Source organism: Vipera berus, assembly GCF_964194415.1.
Source record: "Vipera berus genome assembly, chromosome: 4".
NCBI lineage: Eukaryota > Metazoa > Chordata > Lepidosauria > Squamata > Viperidae > Vipera > Vipera berus.
The window spans coordinates 100,937,757-100,964,351 of NC_138206.1; the positions used below are offsets into that span (position 1 = coordinate 100,937,757).

General features: G+C 38.6%; 1 protein-coding gene across 1 annotated transcript in view; it reads right to left on the bottom strand.

The window, feature by feature from the left end:
* GPC6 (glypican 6) overlaps positions 1–26,595 on the bottom strand; it is a gene marked incomplete at its 3' end in the record, with an annotated part of 887,239 nt that overhangs the window by 59,011 nt on the left and 801,633 nt on the right. The window contains exons 5-6 of the mRNA XM_081327646.1: positions 4,625–4,755; positions 878–1,021 (exon numbers count right to left, since the gene is read on the bottom strand). Of these exons, the coding sequence (XP_081183772.1) occupies positions 878–1,021; positions 4,625–4,755 (275 nt within the window). The remainder of the gene's footprint in view (positions 1–877; positions 1,022–4,624; positions 4,756–26,595) is intronic.

The following is a 26,595-nucleotide window of genomic DNA, read 5'->3' on the forward strand; positions in this document are numbered from 1 at the left end:
ACAGTGTGGATGAAGATGACCCACAGCTGGCCCTGTTGAAGGACGCCCGACGCAGGAGGCAGTCAAGTAGGAGCAAGCAGAGGAAGGCTGTGGGACTTCTCGGAAGGAGGCAAAGAGAGGCCACGCCCTGAACTCTTTATAAAGGGAATGTTTGGGGGAGGGCTGGTTTGCTGAAAGCAACCGCTCCGATAGAGTTTCAAAGCTCCGGTATCTTGTTTCATGTTTTGTTTGTTTTTGTAATAAATTTGGCAGACGTATTCCAGCCTTTTGCCGTCTGTAAAGGGGTTGCCTTTTCTGCAAGGCCGGTAGCAGGCTGGTACAGAACAGGAAGCCTCTCTATATTAGGAAGAATTGCAAATTTAAATAGTTGAAGTTGGTTTTGATCCCTACAGAAATTGGGCTTTTTATTCTGGGGCTCTTCATCAGGAGCCAGTGATAAAGGAAAAGAAGAGAAAAACTTGTTTTTCCATGGAAGATATTTAAAGGGCCAGGTGACAGGCTCTTATGTTCTAATGCAGGGGTGTCAAACTGCTGGCCCGCAGGCCGGACGTGTCACGAGGAAACCACGCCCACCCCATTGCCGGCAATGGGGAAAAGTTCCTGTACGTCACGCAACATCATGTGATGTCACGGGTTTGACATGTCTGTTCTAATGATTTGCAGAAAAATGTCATTGTGACTGGCATTGTGTTTCTTTTCATGTATCCCAACATATTGTCTCAATATACTGCTCCATTTTTGAGAGGAAAGCAATTATAGTGTCACGCTTTTCCTTTGGCAGCTTCACATAGTCAATGGAAGCCTCAACTTTCAAAATAATGGTCTTTCAAGTTTAACCAGATCACAGAAGTTTACCTGATCACAGAAGGTTACTTACCAGCCTGTCCAAGCTGGTGCCAGCAGCAGTTGTTGGTCTTTCTTCTGGGTTATAAGGTCGAAAGCGAGTGTTGAAGTTTTCAGGAATGGACCGAGATGCTCTTACGCCTGGAGCTGGCTTAGGCTGTCCACACCCTTGGAAAACCTACATGTTGAGTTACACACAAAAGTTCCACTGAAGATAAGAACCTCAAAGCAAGTTACAAAGCTCGAAACATTTGAATCAGTAGGCTTTTTTACTTGCTATGCAAAACTTCAGTGGATTTATTTGTTAAATGCCATCAATCAACCAGTATAATTTCAGAAATTTTACTTAGCATTATCTAAATCTGAACTGTAAGCTCCTATCTGCTGTATCAGATAGGCCTGGGTTCATGAATGCCATATTTGAATGGTTCTGATTTGGTTTCCAGTCCACACATACGCTGAACAATGGCTTTAGAGTTTGCCAATTGTTCTTTTCAGCACCAATTATCTGAGTATGGATTGTCTAAAGGACTATGCAGGAATCTCCTGAAATTCTTAGCCGTTGTTCTTTTAAGGCTGTGCAACTCTTGCTAGTCTCGCTGTTTAGCAGATTTGTTCTGGAACTTCACAACTGCCCCATTTTCTATGGAAAAGCGATCTTTTTAGCATCAATTGCTTGTATCATAACCTATTTTATAATTTTGTATCAGAATACATTTCTTTGACAAACTTCGTGGTTCAGGCCTTTTTTAAAAAAAATATGAACATGCTCTGTTTCCTAAATAGAACAGAACTGAACTAAGAGATATTCAGAAGAAAACCAGACAGGTTGCCATTGGGTATAATCTGAGGGACAAATGAAATGGATTTTGTAATTTGTTAACTAACAGTTATTTTTGTATTTTGTATTTTAATTTGATGTCCTTTCTCTCTTTTAAAATAATGTTGGTTCATTACAGATTGGAATATAGGATGGTTGTATGGATTGGTTAGATAGCTTTTAACATTCCTAAACTGAAAAGATAAACCTTCAGATGGATTATTTTCTCTGTTCAGGTACCATACATAGAGGAATTTAGGAATTTAACATTCCTAAACTGAAGAGATAAACAGGTGGAAGATTATCTGAAGTAAGAAAAAGTTTGTTAGTACAAATTGGGGTCTGGTTTATCTCTTTAGTGAACTTTAAACAACCTTTTTCCTTACAATGTACGCTTCTTCTGACATGAGACCTCATTTTAATGAACATGTATGATATTTTGGGATGCAAATGTGTAACATGCTTGACCACATGTAACAGATTTCCTATACAAAGGGGAGGTTACTTTTATCCTGTCCAATCAACTTTCCTCTTGGATGTTTCTTTGTTATGCTAACTATAAAAGGTGTTGTAAGCTAAAGATCAGGGTTTCCTCTTTGAATGAGAGGAATCCCTTTTGTCTGAATATTCTGATAAATTGTAATAAAATGATCTTCCTGTCTTGGTTTGTCTCATTGGAAAATATGCATGCCGAGGCCAAGAGCCACATTTGGCCTTCAAATTCCTACCAATGTTTGGTCAAAAATGGCACTTACATTAATAAAGGAAAGATCTTAATATATATCCTGACAGTCACAAAACTAAAGAATACCAAAGAGGGGCAATAACGGGCTTATGTTTGAATAGAATAGAGGCGAAATCTTCCTACTCCAACATGTTGCAACTAAATATTAATATCCCATACATAGAAGGAAGCATATATGTTTGATTATGAATGGATGAGGATTATGATTTATCATAAAACTTCAGTATAGTAGTATACTGAAGTAGTATACTATAGTAGTATAGTATATTACAGTTATAGAATCTGGGAGACTTGAAATTAAGAGGAGGTTAAGCTAATTGATGCTACTTATTGTTAAATCAGAGACTATCAAAATGTTACAAACTACAGTTGGATATGTTGAGATCAGGCTGGAGGTATATGGATCTAGATGAATAATTTCTCCTATTTTTCAATCATGTTTGATATTAAAAGCCTATGACACTGATTCCTTGTCATGAGCTTGTCCGAAGTTTTGGCAAGAAAGTAATTTGTGAGTAAATGAAGAGACACGGCATTTCTGCTCCTAGATCAGGGGTAGGCAACCTCGGCTCTTTTATGACTCATGGACTTCAAGTCCCAGAATTCCTGAGTCAGCCTAGCTGACTCAGGAATTCTGGGAGTTGAAGTCCATGAGTTGAAGTCCATGAGTCATAAAAGAGCCAAGGTTGCCTACCCCTGTCCTAGATCAAATCATACCAATGAGAAAAATGTTGGCTGAAATGGTGGGAAGCAGTGGGAACTTTGTAACAAAGTGACCAGGTCATCTTCTGGTTCAAGATTCTGTAAGAAATGAAATTGAAGCCCGGCCATACTTACTAGTTTTCATGGAAGCCAATATTAATAAACTGAAAGAAGTACTACATGGGAACTTATGGATAAAAATCCTAGGTCAGAAGGCCCAAAGTTAGTTTAAAAACAACATGCTTTCTTTTTGTACCAATAGCAATAACACTTAGACTTATATAGCTCTGCACAGTGCTTTACAGCCCTTTCTAAGCAGTTTACAGAGTTAGCATATTGCCCCCAACAATGTGGGTCCTTATTTTACCGGCCTTGGAAGGATGGAAGGCTCAATCAATCTTGAACTGGTCAGGATCAAACTGCTGGCAGTCAGCAGAATTAACCTGCAATACTGCATTCTAACCACTGCACCATCACAGCTCTTATAGAGGATATATTTTTACTACAAAGCCTTCATCCTGTTGCTAAGGCAGGGTGAAGCTGGATCAAGGTGATCTGCCAACAAAATGATGCTTTCCACAGGAAATCAAAAAACAAACTTCTCTGCAAACATTCCATGTTTCATAGAGGAGGAGACTGAGGGAGATCAGTGACCTGCATGGCTCCAGTTGGGCTCCTTCCTATAGGCCTTGAGACTCTGGCCTCTATGGCCATTTATACTTTTACTGTGACACCTTTTTTTTCTAAAAAGAGTAGTGGTTAAGACTCCAGGCTACAAACCAGGAGACACTGAGTTCTAGTCCAGTCTTAGGTATGAAAGCCAAACTGGCCTTGGGCCAGTCTGTCTCTCTCGCAACCCTAGAAAGAAGAAACCAAGGACAAACCACTTCCAAAAAAACCTTGCCAAGCACACTGTAGGGATTAATCCAGGCAGTCACTGAGAATCAAAAACTAACTCAAAGGCACAAACAAACAAATAAATAAACCAAAATGTTTCTAGCATCCCTTCCCTTTGCTTCCATTGAACATTCCACCCAAGTCTTGGCATTGCATTTTTAGGAAGGGTATTGACAAATTGGGGTGTATTCAAAGGAGAAAAAGTTGATATGGGCCAGGTAGGAGGAGAAAAACCTATGAAAACAAACAATATATTTAACCTAGAGAAGAAAAGACCTGATTTTCAACTATTTGCAGGGATGTCATGGAGAAGAATCCTAATCTGTGATTGTTAAGAATTTGCTTAATTGAGGAATAGACTCCCTTGAAAAATCTCCTTTGTGTTTAGATAAAAGTTGGAAAAATATCTGGTAAGGATGCATTAGCATTGGGCTGGGCTGTTAGTTGGGCTATGAGATGGCAATACCTACTTCATACTCAGTGATTCTATGAAAGTGACTGTTGTCCTAGAAATGTACATAGATGATTTTCAATTGTCAAGAAAAAAAGGAAAATGAATGCAATATTGCCTTCTGGTTTGCTATTTATTCCAAACATTTAATAGTAAAAATTGATACCTTTCCAGTCACATGCACACTGTTTTCTTGCATGTTCATAATGGCTTCAGAAATTTTGACATCAATGGGATCCATAACTGACTCAATGTTGAATGGTCCCTCTAGTCTGTCTGCTACCAAAAGCATGGCATCTGTTAAAGAACAAATGAGTCAGTCATTAGATAATCAGTAACTGTAGAACTTCACACGTTATGCTTAATGTTGCAATTATCTCAGGGCAAAGTAATGAAAAACAAGCTAGTCACTTATTTGCTGTACAGAATTCACAGAATACTTGAACGAGTGAAGAAGATTTCAACAGATCCTCATAGTGCAATTTTGGGTCCAAAATTTCCATTGCTTTAGGTGTCTCATCCTTAATGTATTGCAGGTGTATCTGCCTGACATTGAAGGTGTGTTTTTCAGTTGGATGCCTACTTTTACAGTTATAGGATGATTGTGTTCAGTATGGACTGTCAGTCTGCATAGCATGTGTATGTAGCAGGTACTTTGCATGTTAAAGTTGAATGGCCCATGGTAGTTGCAAAAATCCACGGACACTCCTTTCAGCAGACAACAGGATTATTTGCCCTGCTGAGTCTCACTTTCCACTTCTTTTCTGAGTCAACACTGTTGTGATCATGTGGAGCAACAGGAGAGCTAATTTCTTATGCAATTATTCCCTCTACCCCCCCCCCCTCCATCCTTTGTTAACAGCACTGGAGAGAAATGGGAATAAATTTTCTTTTCCCGTCCAATAAGTGCACCTATTCAAATGAGTGTTTTTCCTTTGCTATCAGGACAAATGATTCTGACAAACAGCCACTTTGATCAAAAGAACCATGGATGGGATAGGAGCCTGGTTTTAGGTAGATAAGAAAAGCCAATAATCAATCTTTGTGTGTGTGTGTGTGTAGCCCCAAAGTTACATAACTTTGTACACCATGCCCCACAACCTGATATATAGCAAAGCTCCAGCTAAGGAATAAGAAGCAGCTTAAAAGTTTTCTCTTCAAAGCCATCTGCTGTCATTGGTACATAAGGAAAAACACAAGACAACTGAGAGTTGACAAATTGAATTAATTAAGAATGCACGTTCTACCTTTTCATGCAGCAAAGACAAAAGATTCTTTTGTCATGACACCTGAAACAGATAATTTGCTAAATAATTCATTCATAGATTTATCCATCATACAAATGAAACCAGATAGAAATGAAGCCTTGGTGTATAAGTCTAGAGTTTTGCACAAGGCACTGAAAACTTCAACTTGACATAGCAGGAGCTTGTAATTAAAGCAGCTGTTCTCTCTAACCCCAAGGACTCCATTTCCTTGCAATACAAAATCGGATAAATATTGGATTCTTGCCATGATGTACAGGTACAAGCCAAGTTTGATGCTTTGGGCTTTTTACAAAATGCAGCTTGATGAGGCAAGATGCAGTTTATGATACCACTGGGGCTACATAAGCTCATTTGTCTAATTACACACACTCTGTGTATGTAATAAGAGGATGAGGATGTTACCCATACTATCCTTATTGTATATCTTTGATAATCTGAACCCTTGCCAGCTTATCCATCAATGTAGTTGTACAGTATTCTGGATCTTAAAAGTATTTCTTTTCCCCAGCACAGAATTATTTTGCCCCCCCCCCCAACAGACTGGATGATAAATTCTGGGTCAAAGGCTTTGTCAGTTAATCAGTCATTTCAATCAATTTGCAGACATCTGAGAGTCCAGAACTAGATTCAACATGACCATGTGCACATTGCCTTTAAAAAAGCAATCATAATTTAAAAGCAAAGATTTTGTTTAAATTTCTTTCTATATTCATATCTTTGCATAAAATATCTTGATTGGAATTAGTGTTGTTGTAGCTGAGAGGTCTTTAGTGCTCTCTTAACTTAGTTTTCTTGCGGACATTTCATTATCCAAACTAAGTAACATCATCAGTGTTAATGTAAATAACACTAGCATTAATGATGTTACCTAGTTTGGATAACAAACAGCTGCAAGAAAACAACCAAGCTTAGAGAATACCAAAGACCCCTCATTTCAACCCTGAGCTAGAAATATTCTCCTTTATCGTTTTTGTAACTATTGATCACTAGGAATTAGGGGTAATGCTTGAAAACTGGATCCTCATGCATGTATTTGAATTCTCAATTGTGCTTTGCACTTGCTTTTCATTGCAGCATAATGCAAAACCATGTTTCATGTAAATATGTTGAAGAGATAGGAGAAACTGCATTGTACCATTGAATTAGGCTGCTAAAAAGTCAATTAATGGAAGAAAATTAAATTTCAGTTTTGACTGAGAATCAGAAAATTAAGTCAATCTGATTCATAGACTCATTGGCTACTAGGTCAACTACCTGATGGCAACTGAAACCAGAATTTGATTCAAGGATTGTGTCATTTGTTGATGGGAAATATTTGGTTGGTTAAAGCTATAGAGCAGGTCAATAAATAAATAAATGAAACCTTCAATTTTGCATAGATCCTTGGTGGAGCAGTGGGCTAATGCCTCCTTAAGTAACACCAGCTGCCTGCAATTAGTGCAGGTTCGCGTCCCACCAGGCTCAAGGTTGACTCAGCCTTCCATCCTTCCGAGGTAGGTAAAATGAGGACCCAGATTGTTGGGGGCAATTAAGCTGACTTTGTAATAATGCCGCTTGGGGTGTGTGTGTGAAAGCCCTAATAAGCAGGCATATACATAGAATGAAGGCTACTGCTAAGCTTGTAAGCCGCCCTGAGTCTTCGGAGAAGGGCGGGATATAAATGGAATTAAAATAAAATAAAAATAAAAAATATGTGGCATAAAAAGTCTTTTTTTTTGCTGAACTTTGAAATATATATGTTAAGTCAAGATTTATAGAAACAAAGCATTTTGTTCTCTACTTAAAGGTTAGAGTTTTAACACAGATAGAGGCTTTTATTTGTATCATTAGAGTACCATGGAAAGTGGTATGAGGTCTCTATCATAAAAACAAAAACATCATGGACCATTTTTCCTGTGTTCCCCAATCCTGCTATTTCTAGTGCAGTTTTCATTACCAATAGGTCATGAAATGATATTTCTTCTTTTAAAAGAAAACAGGTAATGCCTCACAACAGTGGCTGCTTACACCCAGGGAGGATAAGAGAAAGTCCAGTGAGGAGCCATGCTCACTTAGCAGGCACGCCATCTTGTAGTCTATTGGATTTGTAAATGAAAAAACCAGATGCTCTGCATCTGGCACGTGATTTCTTAAACTTTTATTCAGTGATTGGTTGCTTCTGGATTTCTAGAGCTTTTGACTAGTATAGAAACATAGGAAGATCAACTCTACATAGGTTTCATTTGTTTATCTAGCTTTTTTATATAATTATTTTGCTTACTTATTCCAGTGAAGCTATGCAGTGAAGAATAAAAGACATATTCCTCCTTTCCACTGCAATCTTCAGAACATTTTTGATAAGTTAACTTGAAGCAGACACATCCTCAAGATGTCCTAGTGACCATCCCTGCTGACTTGGGATTTGAGGTTTGTTGTTGCTTTCTTTATTCCACTGCAGGGGATCGGTCACTGTTTCTAAATTGTTCACACCACTGTGCAATCTTCAGTGAGGTATTAACTAGAAATCAGTAAATCTATACAATAAATAATCCAAACTGAATAACTCTGACATCTTACTGTAGATAAGATCACCAAAATCTTATGAGATCTTGCATAAGATAGTCAAGATACTAAAACACTGAAATAAGATTTGTGATCTTCAGGGATTTTACATGTTTTCTAGTATTAAATTATTCTCTTTTAGGTCTCCATAAGTGACTTTGGGAGTTGAATTCTGATTCTGATATAGACAGAATAATGACTTGGAGCATCTTCTAGCATCAGCTAGTCATTACTCGAATAATAAAAACACTGTCTTCATTAATGTTATTTCAGCACAAGAATGATTGAATTACTTTAGAAAGTGTTGTGCGTTTGTATCTAACCCTTTTGACATGTGATTATGTGATTCCATGTTGCTTCCAACTCATCCTCAGCTCATGAATGACAGAAGAATATATCATCCTTAGCCCTACTGGTCTTAACCTGTTTTCTCCTTTAAGAAATCAGCATCCAATGGCAGCCAAAGGCTAGGTTAAAAACTGCCACCCTTTGCCACCCTTATGTCAGAGGTGAAGTTGGGTGACCAATAGTAAGTAGGATAGTGAGGTGCTTATTGGCTATTTCTGGGAAATGAGGGCATCTCTTTTCTCCCCCAGTTTCCTACTTGCCATCATTTTGCTGCTGTGTTTCCAAAGAGCCATACGATGCCAGGATTGGAAATGCTTAGGTGGCAAAATTGTAAATAACTCTATAGTGATGCCGGCTTTGTGCTAAACTGAATGTGGAATGACAGAACCACCTCCCATCTCAGAGCAAGGAGGATTCTGTTGGGTATTTGAAGAAATAAAAGAAAAGGCAAAGGAAACCATTCCAAGTCCCGCTTGCCACTCTACTCTCTTTCACAGCTGAAGGCAGAAGGACACAAGAAGAACCCCAGAGATGACAGACACAGCTGACCAAATGTACACAGGCCCTCCACGTGATGCACTGGCTTGCTAACCATCTGTTCTGTAGATTACTCCCACACAAACACAACCTGTTATGAATGCATACGAAGAGTATATATATTAAAGACCTTTAAACAAGGTTAAACAAATTCTTTCTTTTTTGTAAAGCAGGGTTAATATTTCTTCATCACAGTAATTTAGATATTATCTTTTTCCTTTGAAAAATGTTTATATTTTATTGGTCTCAAAAGAAGCTATTTCTTTCTTTTTTTTGATTATCTTTTGAGCAGAAATCTATCTTGGCTCTTTTTCTGAGTCCCCCGTGTATGGCAAGGTAGAATGGTATCTTTCAGGCAAATTAGAAAATTAATAAAAGCAAATTAATGTTTGTTCTGGCCAAAACCCAAACTGAACTCCCATGTGAAAGTGTTAGGCATATGCTTAGCTTGACAAGTGAAATTAATAAGATGTGGGCTGTAACTATGCACCATTACTTGGGAGAAATTGTAATTGATCTCAGCAGGATTTTTGAATAGATTTTCATGTGCTTGTTTTGCAAAAATTGTGTTCACCTTTGGCCATAACCAGTTAGACCTTACGGGTTTAAAGGTGACTGCAAATATGCTAATGTTCCAAAATATTTTCATCAGCAGTGATATTTTGGATGGAATGAAAAATGAACTAATAATTTAATAAAATTGCTCTAATGATGGGCTTCTACAATATGATTTAAAGAAAGGCAACACCTGAATTAAATTGATTCACGGGAAGTCATTTCTAATAAATATAATGCTAGCTTTGTCTGATGGATATCAAAAACACTACTTTTTAAAACATAAATTGAAAACCTTGCAACTTTTATTGTACTTTTGGGTGGGTGGGTGGGTTGAAAAGCTAATATATGAACAGCACAAATATTTTCCCTTTTTGCTTACTGAAACCATTGAGCATTTGGATTTGTTTTTATTTTACAGGAATCCATAGTTGTTGACAGGGACTCTGTCATCCCTTTTTCAAAGGGCATGTTGTTTACATTTCATATCAAAGCTATCTCCTTACAGCAGATCACTATTCACAACGAATGGCTGCTGCACAGCTGCCTTTAGATCAGGGCTACTGCCCAATACAAGGCTGTGGCCTATTGGTAACCAGGCCATGCAGGTGACAGGCAAGCACACAAGCATGCAAAGCTACAGTACATTTGCACAAGTGGTGCACATGAAACAATCCCCTTTCCTTTCCCCTGCCGCCACCTCCCCACCTCTGCCGGTCCATAGAGTGGAAAGGTTGGAGACTGCTGCTTTAGAACATTTCATCTTGAATGGTGTCACACTTGCTATTTGTTTAATGGCCCCCACAATTATTCCTGCCATGAAGTTCAATTTGCTGAAGAATATCAGGAATGTATGCCCAGAGTTTATATTCCCAGCTGTGTCACTCAAGGCATGAAAGTCATATCAATTGCCCAACTAAAGTCAGCAGGGACCTATATTGAGCAGCATCAAGATACTGGAGACAAGATCAGTTAAACCCCTCCTGCATTTTTACCAATGAAATCATGTGGAAAGAAAATATAAAACAATGCTCTTCGGTTGGATGGCACTCAACATGATACTGAGGAAGAGTTGAGGGTCTTTCAGAATATTAATTGTGTTTATGATATAGCTAGACATTCGAAGGTTTGGTTGTTGATGTTACCATTCAGGAAAAGAAAATCCAAAACTGCAAAGACAGAATTACCGATGAAGGAGAATATTTGTAGCTCGGGGTTGAAAGGAGGGGGTCCTTGCTACTGTCTGAGCTTGGTTGTTTTTATGCAGATGTTTCATTACCTAATCTAAATAACATCATCACTGCTAGTGTTTGCCCTGTCAGTGCTAATGAGAATGGTCTTGGGGGGTAATGAAATGTCTGCATAAAACATCCAAGCTCAGAGACTACCAAGGACCTCTAAAAACAGATTTACAATGGAAACATGGACTGTAAGCAGCTGAACATGGGAAGGTTCAACAGAGTGGAAGATGAAATCAATCAATCATCGGTTGACTTCATAGGCACCAGCAAACTGAGATGGACTGGAATTGTCACTTTCAGTCAGAACATCAGGACAGGAAAAACAAAGAAGGAATGGCATGTTCGTAGTTAGGAATGATATAATAATAATTGGCTTAAATGCTGTAATGCCGGACAAATAAACAAAATTCTTTTAGAAATAATAAGAAACTGCCAGGAAACCTGAACCACAGTAGAAAGAAGGCTTTCATCACTGAAGAAGAGCTGGAAAGATCTGTTTTAGGAGAAATGGTGGTTATAAGCTGCCATTTGACAAACTAGTGTGTTTTTCATTATTTCTCCCCTTCCCTCAGAATCTAGACACCAAAAGTATTTGACAAGGGTGTCTCGGCATATCAATACTTTTTTTTTAAATTGAAAAGTTTTACAGTACATTTTATCTTTAACAATCCCCACCCTCCCCCCACCAGTGATGGCGAACCTTTTAGAGACCAAGTGCCCAAACCACAACCCAAAACCCACTTATTTATCGGAAAGTGCCAGGGCCGCATCAGCATTGTGGTGCCCTCAGGGGGGGCATGGGGGCATGGCCCACTGGGTGGGTATGGCCCACTGGGTGGGTATGGCTGTTGTTGTCACAGCAGACTGGGTGGGCATGGCTGGGGTGGGCATGGCCACCTCCATTTGGCTCATGGGGGGGATGCCTGTGGGGGCCGGGCAGGGTCTGGGGAGATTCAGGGGGTCTCTGGAAGGTGGGGCAGTGGGAAGGAGGCCCAGCATAGAATGGGGGGGGAGGCACGCAATCCTAGCTGGGGCTGTGGGGCTGTGGCACCGATGAGGATTCACCTTTCCCTGCTCGGGGTGGCCTTTGGCTTGCTGGGTGTGGGCATGCTCTACACCTCTACTTGAGCTTGCTAGCTGGCCGCTTCACCTCCTTTGTGCTGGGTGGGGCTACTGCTCCAGGCTGCGGTGGTGGCCTAATGGACCTGCACAAGCTGCTGGCAGTGGCGGCGCTCGTGCCCACAGAGAGGGCTCTGAGTGCTGCCTCTGGCACATGTGCCATAGGTTCACCACCACTGCTTTATACTATTATCTCTTTGTTTTTAGATTCTGAAATATTTTTTCAGAAGAGAATGTGTTTATGATACATATTAATGCTAAAGAACCATTTCCAAGAAATCTCAGATATAATCTCTGAATGATTTGGTTATATATTAATTAAATGAACTGACTCCTAACAACTTTGGACATGTTACAAGCAAAAAGCCTCAGAAACAAGAAATAAAAACATTATAGACAGAAATAAAGAAGTAAAATATGGCAGAGATGACAAAAACTGGACAGAAATGAAAAAGATCCAGACCCACACCATAAAAGTGGACTTCAGTCAGGAATGCCAAAGGCCTGAGGACGAGGCAGATCTTCAAGGGCCTTCAAAACACTATTTCGAGAACTGAGATCTGGATCTGATATTTGCAAAATTTTATGGAATCCTAAAGTTTCTACAGAGTGGGCGTTTTGAGATATCTGTTCATATTAAGCAGGGCTGAGAAAAGGCTAACTTGACATTAAAGCAGATGATTGATTGACTGATTGCTGAATTTGTATTTTATCCTTCCTCTGTGGAGTTCAAAACAGCATACTTAGAAATGGCTAGCTATTTCTTCTTAAAGAAAGGAAAAGGAACTAGATTGTACAAAATTTTATACAGTATATACAATTTTAAAGGCATCAACAGAAAAATACGACTGCAAGTAAAATGGAGGTTTCATGAGTTAGCCATTAAATGATTTGCAGATATAGAGTGGAAAAAATCCAGCATTTTTCCCCCCCAGCAGAAGTAATCAAGAAAGCAAGATTCATTCAGAGGTAACTACAAAAAATGTTGACTAAAGTCTAAAGGGCTCTTTCTGATTCTGTTTAGCACCCTAATTTAGCACAGTCACTCATACGCTCGTGACCTCCCGGTTAGACTACTGCAACACTCTCTACATGGGGCTGCCCTTGAGGACGAGCTGCATTGGCTTCTGGTTGCCCTCCAGGTGAGATTCAAGGTGCTGGTGATGACCTATAAAGCCCTAAATGGCTTGGGTCCGGGATATCTGAGGGAACACCTGCTGCCGGCATCAAGTTCCCTTCGTCCTGTGCGCTCCCACAGGGAGGGCCTTCTCAGGGTGCCACCGGCAAAGGATTGCTGGCGGGCAACACCCAGGGGGAGGGCCTTCTCTGTGGGTGCGCCTGCCCTTTGGAACCAGTTACCCGTAGAGCTCAGGACTGCCCCTGATTTTCGTTCGTTCCGCCGGGACCTGAAGACCTGGCTCTTTGAGCTTTCCGGCCAGGACTGAGAAGTTTTAATTTTTAATTTTTAACTTATTGTAATTGGGTTTTTAATCAGAGTTATAGGGGTTTTAGATTTTTAATCTAGGATAATTTAATCTATTTTAATTGTTATTAACTTTTTGTATTGTAATGTTGTTTCAATTGCCTTGTGAACTGCCCTGGGTCCTACGGGAGAAGGGTGGTATATAAGTTCAATAAATAAATAATAATAATAATAATAATTTTCCAGCGCACTGTTTGGGTGAACTTTTCTCACATATCCAAATTAGCAAATGATGACTACCAAGAACACAACTGATTATGCAAACCAAAGTGTGATTCAAAAATTGCTGAGCTCCCTTCCAAGCCAATCAATTCTCTGGGACGGTGTTTTTCAACCTCAGTAATGCTAAGGTGCATGGACTTCAGCCAATGCTGGCTATTGAATTCTGTGAGTTGAAGTCAACACAATTTCACATTGCCAAGGTTGAAAAACACTGCCCTAAAGAATGTGGCCATCACATCATTTAGCCAGATATTTAATGAATTTAGATTGCTTCAGCACAATCTATTCAGAACTGAAAACCCTGCAAGGATTTTAAGTTCCGTTCTGTTCTACTAGTTTAAACACAGTGTAGTTGCACACCAAATACTAGTCAGTCGTTGGATGCAAAAGTCGATGTTGTTTCGTTTTATTTATATTCTCTTGAAAATTCAGCTCTAATACCAGTACATCTATTGCCTCATATGTTTTAATTTTTTTCCAAATTATCTTAAGTAAAAAATGAGGTTGCCAAATATTCCTGAGCAGATCAAGTATTTAGTTAATCTGTGATTTGCCCCATCAAAGCAGATTTGCCTACTGAAAAACAATGGACCAAAGCCCTCACTTGTTTTTATTTGGGCTGCTTCTCTGGCCTTTCAGTGACCTTTACATACCCACAACACACAACAGAACCTGCCTTCCTGAAAGCAAAGCAGCTGGTGGAGGACAATTGGACTCTCTTGATGCTTCTCAAGGAGGAACAGGGGTCTCTGCTGCTTCGCTTCCAGCACCAAGATGGATTGCATGGCTTCTGCAACCAATGTAAAGCACAGCAACAACACTCTCCTTGAAAAGACATACAGCCTCTTCCCTCCAAGAATGTTATTAAAATTATCGTGATATAAAATATAAAGGAAAATAAAGATATTAAGAAAATGGGAATGGAGAAGAAAGGGGAAAGGGAGAAACAAAATAAAAGCACTGGGTTCCAAATTTATTCAGTGCTGTAAAGTAAAAAAATAAAATTACAGCTTCTGGTTTTTACTTTCCCAGCTTAACAAATACTAGCCATTTCTATAACAACAAACCAGGTTAATCAGCAAAACCAAAAGTCAAGAGTTCATTTTTTTTTCTTATCGTGAGCACAAAGTCCACAAACGGTTTCCCATTAGGGAGAAAACTGGATATGTTCTTTTCTCTAATTTAAACAGTTAGTTTTGCCATCTCTGCCAGCTCCATCACTTTTTCCATCCATTCCTCTGTTCTGGGGATTGACGTATGCAAAGACATACAGCCTTAAGGTTGCATAATTGAGATTTAAATGTCATTATGGAGATTTAGACATCTTTGCATAGAAAAAAGAAGGTGCAGTTCACTAATGTAAAAGATATTGAAAGATGCCTTATTACTGGAAGCTGCCTAAATACAAATTATATGCCTTTTCCTTTAACTTCCTACTCCTTAAGCTTAGTTAGTGCCTCTAATTTTCTACTTACAGAGCAATATTCTTTACATCTATATGAACTTGACCATAATTCAAGAATGACTGCTTTTTAATACATTTGTTTTTAAGGTACTGAGACTTTTCGTTAGTTTTTGCTGCAAAGGACTAACAAGTAGAGTTTCAAACATAGTTTTCTCATATATGCAAGGGATACCCTTTTTTCTTCACAGTTTTGTTGCCATGCTGATTAATGATATAGTTGTAACGATCCTTTAATGTTATAGTATGCATTTGCGCTTCTAATTAAGTTTGTATAAAATACAAATAAATTTTAAAAGTAAGATGTAATCTATTTGAAAGTGATTAACCCAAAATCAGCAAAAATATCACGTTCCCACATTGATTTAAAAAGAGTAATGAATTCCAATTTAGTATAGCAGTCAAGTACCCAGTTACTCATTTACTACTTTAATTATATATGAAATCTGATGGTGGATGAAATACATGGGCATAATATAAAAAGACAATAACAACTCATTTTATTTGTTTAAACAATCTTCTTTTATGTAGGCTTCATCACTGATGAGTTCATGGACAGAATCATGTCATTTTCTTGGCTACAGTATGGATATGGGGCAACACTGCTTTTTTCTGGAATATTTTTCTATCTCCCAACCTAACCTGGTGCTCAGCTTCTTTTGCATACATTCTTCCCAGTGTAAACTTTTTTTAAAAAATGCTTCTTCTCCACAGAGATGATTTTGAGGAGACATTTTTGGCAAAAGCTTTTTGTATGTAGATTTTTGACTGGAGAATGATCAGTGCTAATAGACTGTGTTGCTTTTATCCATGCCAGTGCAGAGATCAATGCCAATTTCTTTAACAGCTATATATGCACCCACCAAAATTAATTAGAAAAAAGAAGCAATTACATTACAGTAGAATGGAAGATAATTATATTACAAGGAAATGAAATCCAATATTAAAAGAAAGCCATGAAAATTAATAACAGAGAAAAAAAACCTTTACTCCTATCAAGAAATATTTAAATCTGGCCATGAAAGAATTTGATCCTAATATATCCCTAAACATGTCTCTTTCACTATAGAAAGCTGGTAGATGATACTCCGTAGTTTTCTTTGCATTTAACTTTTTGCTCTTGCATAATGAGGCATCACTGCTTTTAGAAGATACAGTGATATAGTTTATCTGACTGCATCAGATTACCTCATCAAAAACAAAGACACGTTGAAAATAATTATTCTGATCTTTCAATAAAGGACCATTTCCTGCTTGAGTTTTTTTTTTAAAAAGCTGCTTCGTGTCTCCTTTTCAGAAAATATTTGCAGCCAGAAGAGAAGTTTATCTTATGGCTAAGTTCTCTGTGTCTACTTTCAGTCCAATTTTAAAACTACATGGAAGCAGAGATGGCCATAGCTTTCTGGATCCAATGTGCCTCGGTGTTTCCTGCCAATTCCCCACAATCAATATTCGTCTGATCATTTTTGTATCTTTGAGTAGATATCCTTCTTGCAGAAATCATATCCATCTGAACTTTTTTCCTACATTTTTACAGACCTCAAATAAATCCTTCATCATAAATCAACCTTCTAAGCTTTTTATTCTTCTTGCTTCTTCTGTTGTTTCACAACTTTTTTCTGCATCTGCTTCTTTTCTGATGGAAAAGGGCTTTCAGGATTTTCCCCCCCTGTGGTACAATATCACTCTTATTTTATGAATTCTTAATGTTTTCTTCAAGAACATTCGTACGGTGAAAGTTTTATGCTCAAATCTGTGTTCCCATGATCTCTTGTTCATGGCTACCCTTTACAATAAATTACTTAGTTTGGGAATTCACACAACATACTGAATCATAAACTACCCATGGGAGTCGATGGTTTGTACACCATATTGCAGTAAATTGTGATTGTACTGCGCACAAACACAGCCCCAACATTTCAGATTCAATCCCTGAACCTTTCAAGTATATATAAGGACGATTCCTGAAAAACACCCCTGGAGTGCTTTTGATAATCAGCAGGCGGCCTGACACATTGTGCTAAGAACTGACTTATTTTAACTCCAGCATTCCTGAATTATAAAGGTAAAGGTTCCCCCTCACATGCGTGCTAGTCGTTTCCAACAAAAGGGGCCGGTGCTCATCTCTGTTTCAAAGCCGAAGATCCAGCGCTTGTCCAAGGACATCTCCGTGGTCATGTGGCCGGCATGACTAGATGCCAAAGGCACATGGAACACTGTTACCTTCCCACCGGAGTGGTCCCTATTTTTCTACTTGCATTTTTACGTGCTTTCGAACTGCTAGGTTGGCAGAAGCTGGGACGAGTAACAGGTGCTCACTCTGCTATGCGGCACTTGGGATTCGACCCGCCAAACTGCCGACCTTCTGATCGACAAACTCAGTGTTCTAACCCACTGAGCCACTGCGTCCTGAATTGCTGAACAGTAAAATAAAACATTTGAAGTCTCATGGAAGCACACCAATCTTGTGAAAAACTTATAAAGGAATGCCAAAATGACCCTCCCCCTTCTTTCTCTTCATCAGGGCCATGCAATACAATTTGGAGACCAGAAAGATCCTTGCCTTTAATATTATCTCCTTGACAATTTCCCATGTTCACCTTTCAGCCTTCTTGAAGGGCCAATAATGCAGAAAGTTTTCTCTTTGTAAGTCTCCCTGGGACAATTCAAAATGTACATCATTAGAGGAGATTGCAAACAGCACCACAGCTGCACCCACGTCTATAATCAACAAAGCCAGAGAATTGCAGAATGGAAAGGCCATTAATAATTCTTGGTTCAACTCACTGGTCAGTTTAGGAATCTAGAGAAAGCAGCCCCAGTGCTGTTGTCCAGCCAGTGCATGTGCACATCTAATGAAGTGAAGTTTACCATCTCTCTGAGTGAGTTCTACAAGCTTTCACCAATCTCCACTTCTAGAACATGGAGCAAAGAGGACCTGTTTTATTGTCGTCTGCATGACGCCCTTTCACGTATTTTTGTAAAAAGTGCTTCAACATCCCTGTTTAGTCCCTTGATCCACATACACTGTGGGAATGGGAAAATTCCTGAATCTTCCAACAAACCCTAGTTTAAAAATATTGTTGGACAGCTACCAGAACGTTTATATTTCATGAGCATCTCACTTGCATTTTCCTTCAGATCTGATTGTGAAGTTGTTTTCTAAAGACGGGTAAGTGAGAAGGTTGCCCGATATTTTCCAGAAAAGACTTTTGGCTTGCTTTCATGACTGTCTAATTCAAGTCCAGTTCAGTGTTTCTGGGATGCGTGGAAAAAAGTAGCAAAGGGAGGCGGTTTAGAACAATAAATATACAGAAAAAGATAATGGAGATCATGCACTGAGGTAGGAAGGAAATTGGGGAAAGATCCAGGCCCCCTCAATGGTGGGAAACAGCAGGAAGCATCACTGGGTCTGCTGTCTCTGACATTGGTGCATCCCAGATTGTGGGCTTCCGCTTGCTGGCCTGGCCATGTGGGCTAAGGGATGAAACCCCAGGGATACAAGATAATAATAATAATAATAATAATAATAATAATAATAATAATAATAATAATAATAATAATAATAATAATAATAATAATAATAATAAGTTGGAAGGGACCTTGGAGGTCATCTAGTCCAACCCCCTGCTCAGGCAGGAAACTCTATACCATTTCAGGCAAATGGCTGTCCAGTCTCTTCTTAAAAACTTCCAGTGTTGGAGCATTCACCACCTCTGGAGGCAGGTTGTTCCACTGGTTAATTGTTCTAACTGTCAGGAAGTTTCTCCTTAGTTCTAGGTTGCTTCTCTCCTTGACTAGTTTCCATCCGTTGCTTCTTGTCCTGCTTTCAGGTCCTTTGGAGAATAGCTTCACTCCCTCTTCTTTGTGGAAGCCCCTGAGATATTGGAACACTGCTATCATGTCACCCCTCACTCTTCTCTTCATTAAACTACACATACCCAATTCCAGCAACCGTTCCCTATATGTTTTGGCCTCCAGCCCCCTAATCATCTTTGTTGCTCTTCTCTGTACCCTTTCTAGAGTCTCGACATCTTTTTTACATCGTGGTGACCAAAACTGGATGCAGTATTCCAGGTGTGGCCTTACCAAAGCATTGTAAAGTGGTATTAGTACTTCACTTGATCTTGATTCTATCCCTCTGTTAATGCAGCCTAGCACTGTGTTGGCTTTTTTGGCAGCTGCAGCACACTGCTGGCTCATATTGAAGTGATTGTCTACTAAGACTCTGAGATCCCTCTCACAGTTACTACTATTGAGCAAGGTACCACCTATACTATACCTGTGCATTTGATTTTTCCTGCCTAAATGTAGAACCTTACTTTTTTCACCATTGAATTTCATTTTGTTAGATAGTGCCCAGTGTTCGAGTCTGTCCAGATCCTTCTGTATCTTAAGCTCAGCTATGTAGTGTAGTCTTTAAGAAGCAGGATAACTTGCTGGTTTCTGTACCAAAGAGGCTCCTATTCCTCACTGTCATCAGCTTAATTAGAGCCAATGGTTGAACTCCTGATTTGACATGAAAAGTTTTAATTCTTTTTATTTATAAGCTAGTTTGACCGATTTTTTACTTCCTTCTATATTTATTCAGTTAGCCTTTAGATTGAGGTCACTGAACGTATATTGAGTAAAACTGAGATTTTACAGAGACATAATGGATAAATTTGACAATTTTCAGACTTTGGTTTTTTTTTAAATAAAAATCATGTTGTTTCTAATTTTAATATGAAGGACTGTGAGGACCCTAATAAAGCCATTAGATCTTCATTGATCTAATTTATTTGATATGATAATCAGCAACATGGAGAGGACCAGGTTGTCTCCATCTGTCATAAAGATGTCATAATGTGGAACCTGCCAAAGAAAAGGCCACCAACCTAATTCAGAGCCACAAACATGAAGAGAAGTGCAGGTATTCAAACCGTGACGATCCAAGAAGTCAGCAACCCCCATCTGGATGGACAAATCTCCCTATTATGTTTTATTCAATAGCAAATTCTTTCCATCTTATTTTAAAGAACGTTGGCAAATTCTTGTAAACAACAATACATTCTTAATGTCTCTGCTAGACCACGACATGCATTTTTCTTTTAAAGAAGGAAGATGAGCTGTGAAAATCAGACTTTTTTTTAAGTCCCTGAGCACTAACAGGGACAGGGTACTGGTCAACTCTGTACTACTTCTGTAGCAGGTTAGGGGTTCTGGTGAAAATGAAACTTTTTCTATTTAGAAGTGTTTGGTGGTCATACATTGAAAATCAGTGGGGGCTTATCGTTTACAGTAAGAGTGTATAGCGTGAATGGATCAGCTAAGTGTGTTCCCTTTCTTATGCATGAAACTGAATGCATCCCAGAGAGGCAGAGTTCAGTAAAAGTCCATTCGATTTTACTGTCGCCCTTTTTATCACAAATCCATTTAAAATATCATCTACTTTCATCTGCAACTTTCTCAACATACGTAGTTTTCCCCCACACATACACACACATACACACAATTTCCTATCCTGAAGCACAGGAAATGCTAATGCAAATTTTCCCCAAGTCATTTTAACAGAGATTGCCTGGTTTCAGTTCTTTGTTATGTAAATGGAAAGGGTCCTTTGAAAAAAAACATTATCTCTTGTAAACATCTCTCAAAAACTCACCTTCTTTTTCAGATTCTGACTAAGTAGATCTGTGTATTTTTGACAGGAGTAAGATGGCTATTATCAGCACTATCATCCAGTCAAAATCTGCATATAGCTTTTTTTTTTAATGCCGCTGCTGGGTGGAAAGGTGAATGTGATAGCCTTTCGTGCATAATTAGGATGCAAAATGGCAGACTCATCACTTAGGAAGATGGCAGGCAGTGCCAACTGCATAGATTCTTTTTGTTCAGTAGAATTTTACAGTTGCAGTTCCTCAGCAATCCCATAGATGGGATAGAACTGGATATGGAAGGCCGGCAAGATCAAGAAACAGGCAAAATAAATATTTCATTCTTTATTGTTGTATTATAGAGTAACTGACTCTAGAAAGCCTGTCAGAGTTTTTCTTTATTCCATCTTGTATCAAACAAAATCAGGATGGAGTTATTTTGAATTTCTTTCTCATGCTTTCATTTTCCTCCAGCTTGATCAATCTTTCCAAAATTGCCCCCTCCTCCTTTCATGGTTTACTCATCTTTTCCCCATTCCTAAGGTCAGGTCTCTATTCTTCACAAATTCATCCATTAAAAAATAAAATAAATCCCATCAGAGTAAATAAAGTTATTCCTGAACTCCATAACAAGTTGTGTGCAATTCTTCAGGAGAGAAATCCCTATGAATGAAAGTAACATATCAAGTGCAGAATATCCATGAAGATTCATCTACACAGAGCTGCCTAGAAGTTGAGTCATGGCAGCTGGACATCTTGTTGGTTGGGAATGTTTCATTTCTTATCCAAGTAGCTTCATTCTGAGCACACTGGTTTTAACCGACTTGCTTAGACTGAAGAAGCTACTTGAATAAGAAATGAAACATTTTGAACCCACAAGAAAAGAAGTCTTGTTGCCATGACTCAACTTCAAGACATCTAGTGCAGAGAACTAAGTGGCATGATTTCTGGAGAAATTATTTCCAGTGTGGAAATCTCATGAATACTTGTTTCTCTTTCTGGCTTCTATGAATAGTGAGTGATTGAAAAAAAAAGATATTATTCTTTAACTTCTCATATCTCATTCAATTTCATTATTGCTTTTGGCAATAATTTGGGATATGTACATACTCTAGGTACTGCCTGAGAAAATGGGATTGGTGGGGAAAACAGACTCAGACTGCTGTTTTTGAAAGAAGCCACATATTTACTTAAATTACAGTGGAAACAAAGAAGACAGGATTTGTTTTTAAGAACTAAAAATTAAAAAGACCAGTTCCGAAAGCATTTAGGAAACATAGTTTTATATGGATGTTTCATATTGTTCCTTCAGTTTCATGAACATAAACTGAATTGGTTTCAGTTTTGAGCTCCTCCAAATCAATCCCACTTTATCATGTAGGTGGACCTAAACAGTTGAATTTCATACATGGTCTATCATGTAATATCACTCAAAATCATGGTGAGAAGCTGAAAGTGACATGTTGCTCAACTTGGAATCATATAATTGGAAGGCTGGAAGGGACCTTGGAGGTCTTCTAGTCCAACCCTCTGTCCAAGGCAGGAGATCTTAAATGGTTGTCTTATTTATTTATTTTTTAAAAACCCTCTAGTGATGGAGCCCCCACAACTGCGGGAGGCAAGCTATTCTACTGATTAATTGCTCTCACTGTCAAGAAATTTCTCCTTAGTTCCAGGTAGGATCTCCTTCTGATGAGCTTCACTCATTGCTTCTTGTTCTGCCCTCAGGTGGTATGGAGACTAAATCAATCCCCTCTTCCCTGTGACAGCCTTTCAAGTATTTGAAGACAGCTGATCATATCACCTGTAAACTTTCTCTTCATTAAACTAAACAAAGTTAGTCCCCTCAGCCATTCTTTGTACTGTACGATTTAGCCTCCAGACCCTTATCATCTGTGTTGCTCTTCTCTGCATTCTTTCTAGGGTCTCAGCCTCTTTTTTGTATCATAGCAATCAGAATTGAATTCAGTATTCCAAGTGTGGCCTCACTAGTGCATTATAGAGCCCTAGGACTCCTAGATTCCCCCGCCACCCCCCAGTTATTATTGTTGAGCCAAGAACCACCTATTCTATACCTGCACATTTTTCCTGCCTAATTTCAGGACTTTACTTTTCTCACCACTGAACTGCATTTTATTGGTTAGGACTCAATGCTCAAGTCTATCAAGATCCTTCTGACCTTGAGTCTATCTTCCAATGTGTTAGCAATTCTCTGTAACTTGGTGTCTGCAAATTTGACAAGTGCCCCTTCAATACCTCCATATATGTCATTTATGAAGATGTTGAAGAGCACTAGGCCTAAGCCAAAACCTTCAGGTACCCCACTGCAAGCTTCTCTCCATGTAGCTGTAGCTCTGTAGAGGACTACATGTTGAGTATGGTTGGTCAGCCAACTGCAAATCTTCAATCTGTGTTTCTTAGGTCAGAAATAATACGAGTCTCCCAATGTTACAGTGAAAATGAATCTCTATAAATCAGTATGAAAAAATAAAACCAAAAACTGTAGCACAATAATGTTGGTTTTGAGCATGTGCAGTAGATACATTCAGAATAAAAAAAATTGGCTATGAGCAAGTTGGCTGGGTCAGTCATACATATTATGAGGAACATTTAGTGAGGAATAAAACCCTGATTGCATGCTGGAATGGTTTCCTTATTCAGATGGAATAATGGTATTGTAAAAGGATTAACAATCCTCTTTGAAATGAGGACTACAAGGCATTAGTAGTATAAAAGCATCATAACTGCATTACCAAGTTTTTCTGAAGATCCATCACTAAGAAATTAACATAGATGATCCTATAGAACCATCAACTGATGATTGCAAAAGGTATATATAACTATTAAAGAAAAAATTCCTTTCTTGATTTTGCTACTTTTATGGTTTTTCTCCAAGCAGTGACTGAGTCCGCCTTTTAAAAAACATTCTTCATGACTACTATGTAATCCTTGGATCTGGAATCAATACCTTAGCTATTACCATTAATGATTGCAAAAAGGATTGCAATGTTAGATATAATAGGCCTAGATATTTAAGAGCCATTCTAGGATTGGAGTGAAATTCATGCAATTTCTCAAACAGAAACTTGGTATTCACCACCAATCCATCACAGGTTTCATAACTTCCATGATATATTGACAGAAAGCACAAATTGCCTATGCATAAGGCCTCTTCTGCTATCCTGTAAATCAAGTAAATGGTGCAAAAATTAGATGGATTGTGTTTTATTGGTGCTAGGATATGACCTGGATGCAACCCTACTCATCCTGCCCACATTATATTTTCTTAGTCTGACTTAATTAATGACACTTACAAATAGTACTCAAGCTAAAAAGATTTTGCATTGATAAAAATTATTTGGCCAACTTGATAAAGATCTGGTACAAACTGAAAACCTCTTCCTGCAGGATACACAAAAGAAAAACAGGAGGTAAGTGTATAATACAAACACAGGGTTTATTAAGCATGCATTATATGAATAACTACAGCTATATTTATACTTCAGGTGCTAAGAAAAAAAAGACAGAAAGACATACAGAAGAAAAAGAGGATCAAGCCACAATTGGAGTAGATTTTTCATGAATTGATTATCTGCCTAAAGGAAACTCCATTCCGCAAAGTGCCTTATCTTAGGAGAAAAGATAAAAGGAACTTTGGAGTGAGGAAAGCAAAATGACTCTTTTTTGGGAGGGTCTTCAAGACAGTCTTCTCAACTTACTTCTCTTTCATTGCAAATGTTTTCTCTTGAGAATACACAGCAGGGCTGTAAAGTCGGTGCAATTGGAGAAATATAAATATGCCCGAAGAAAATGGAAAAATAAACCCTGAATGAACAGAAAGGCTGTGAAGATGATTTTGTTCACACTGTTAATACCAGCTTAGTGGGATCTTTGTAATCCACAGAGCACGTAACAAAATTCCTTTTGTAATATTGACATCTGCACTGAAGAACAGAAATAATAATACATTCCATGATATCTATGCCCAAGGGATTTATTCTATTGAGCTTCCTTTCTGGCTTCATCTGTACATTGTTGAGCCACTGGACTCAACACACTGTACTTTTTGCATCGCTTATATACAGAGGTCACAAGTCTATGCTAATTTGGGGAAATCTGGAAAAAATGGTAGCATAAATCATATAGAGTGTTCAGCAATCGTTACGACAGCAACCACATTATAAGACCAAGAATAACCAAGAATGCTATTACCAGCCTCACAAGGATGTAATAAATTTCAGTAGCACAGCTGCTAAGCAGGTATTTAAGTTAGGGGGACAAGTAATATTGACCCTCCTCTTCTAGGCTTTAGATTAATATGGCACATACACACACACACACACACACACACACACACAAACACACAATTGGGTCAGCAGATTTCCATCTAGATTCCACTCCTGGCACTACCACAAATGAAACACCATTTTTAGTGGCCAGAATTTAAGCAAACACTGAAATTAGAGAAGATATGAGCATTACCATTTAAGATCTTAGAAGGTTTAGACTTCTTTCATGATGGTTCAGGAACTGATAGAAAATAGCATTACTCTGGGCCTTTGGAAGACTTCCATTATAGGAAAACCTGAACTAGCCTGGTTTGGTAGAGAACGGGGTTGTCTTCTGCTGAATTTCGGGGCATTTGAGATTATCAGAGTCCTAAATGGCCTTGACAGGACTGCAAAAAATGTCCCTAAGCCATCTTCTTTGACTTCAGGAACATGCTACTCATTAGGGAAAAGTTATATAAGAATTATTTGAAGCATTAAAGCAATAACGTCTGTGTATCATGTTTCTCTAATTCAGTGCAAAATTTTTATTTTGAACTCCTGATGAAAGGGAACCACTGAAAGAGGAAAAGGCAGGGGAAATAATATTTTATTATTAAAATGTTTACACTGGCAATTATTGTAGCTGCCCAGTGGTTTATGCCCCCTTTCCAGCTGCAATTTCTCCTGCCTCCAAGCTACTTCTATTTGCTATTTTTAATGGCATCTCAAATCACTTAGTTGCTAGTCCAAGGAGGAAACAGGCAATAATACTATAGAAATACCCTCAGGGCAGAGCACACTTGGGTTATTCAGACCAATGAACCGCATCTCATGTTTCACAGAAAAGAAGACAACACATACCCATCAATTATTAGCACATGTGAGCTGGGAAACCAAGGAGAGGGTAAAAGTACCTATACTCTTCCTCCCCCACAAATGTTTTGTTTGTTTGCAAACTCTGAGCATTGTGAAATGATAAATGGCAGGGTTTCCATCATAACAGCAAGGCACAGCATCAATATTTCAACTGTCTGCATGCTACACATAGCCAATGACTTCATATGAAATTAATTACCTTTAAAATTGAAGAGATGCATAAATCAATCTGGCTGAGAAATAAATGATTTATTTTCCCTCCCATCAAATGGGAACAGATAATGATGTTTGCTGATCAATCTCTTGTAAAACAGAGAGGGAGGGAAAGTCCATAAATGTAGCCAGGCTGCTGGGATTGCTAGCCTCCAAGGATAATTTCATTTGTCTGTAAATCTCTTGGAGACAAAATGGTGCCGATAAAGCAAATTACAGGATGTAATAATAGATCTTTGGCTTTCTCTTGGCAATGTGGGTAAAACTTCATACAATATGGGGAGAAAAGGATAATCCTTTCTAGGAAGCCCTGGTTGACACTGTCAATGAATCCCAGAAGTCAATTACTTCTGAACAACTCTTCT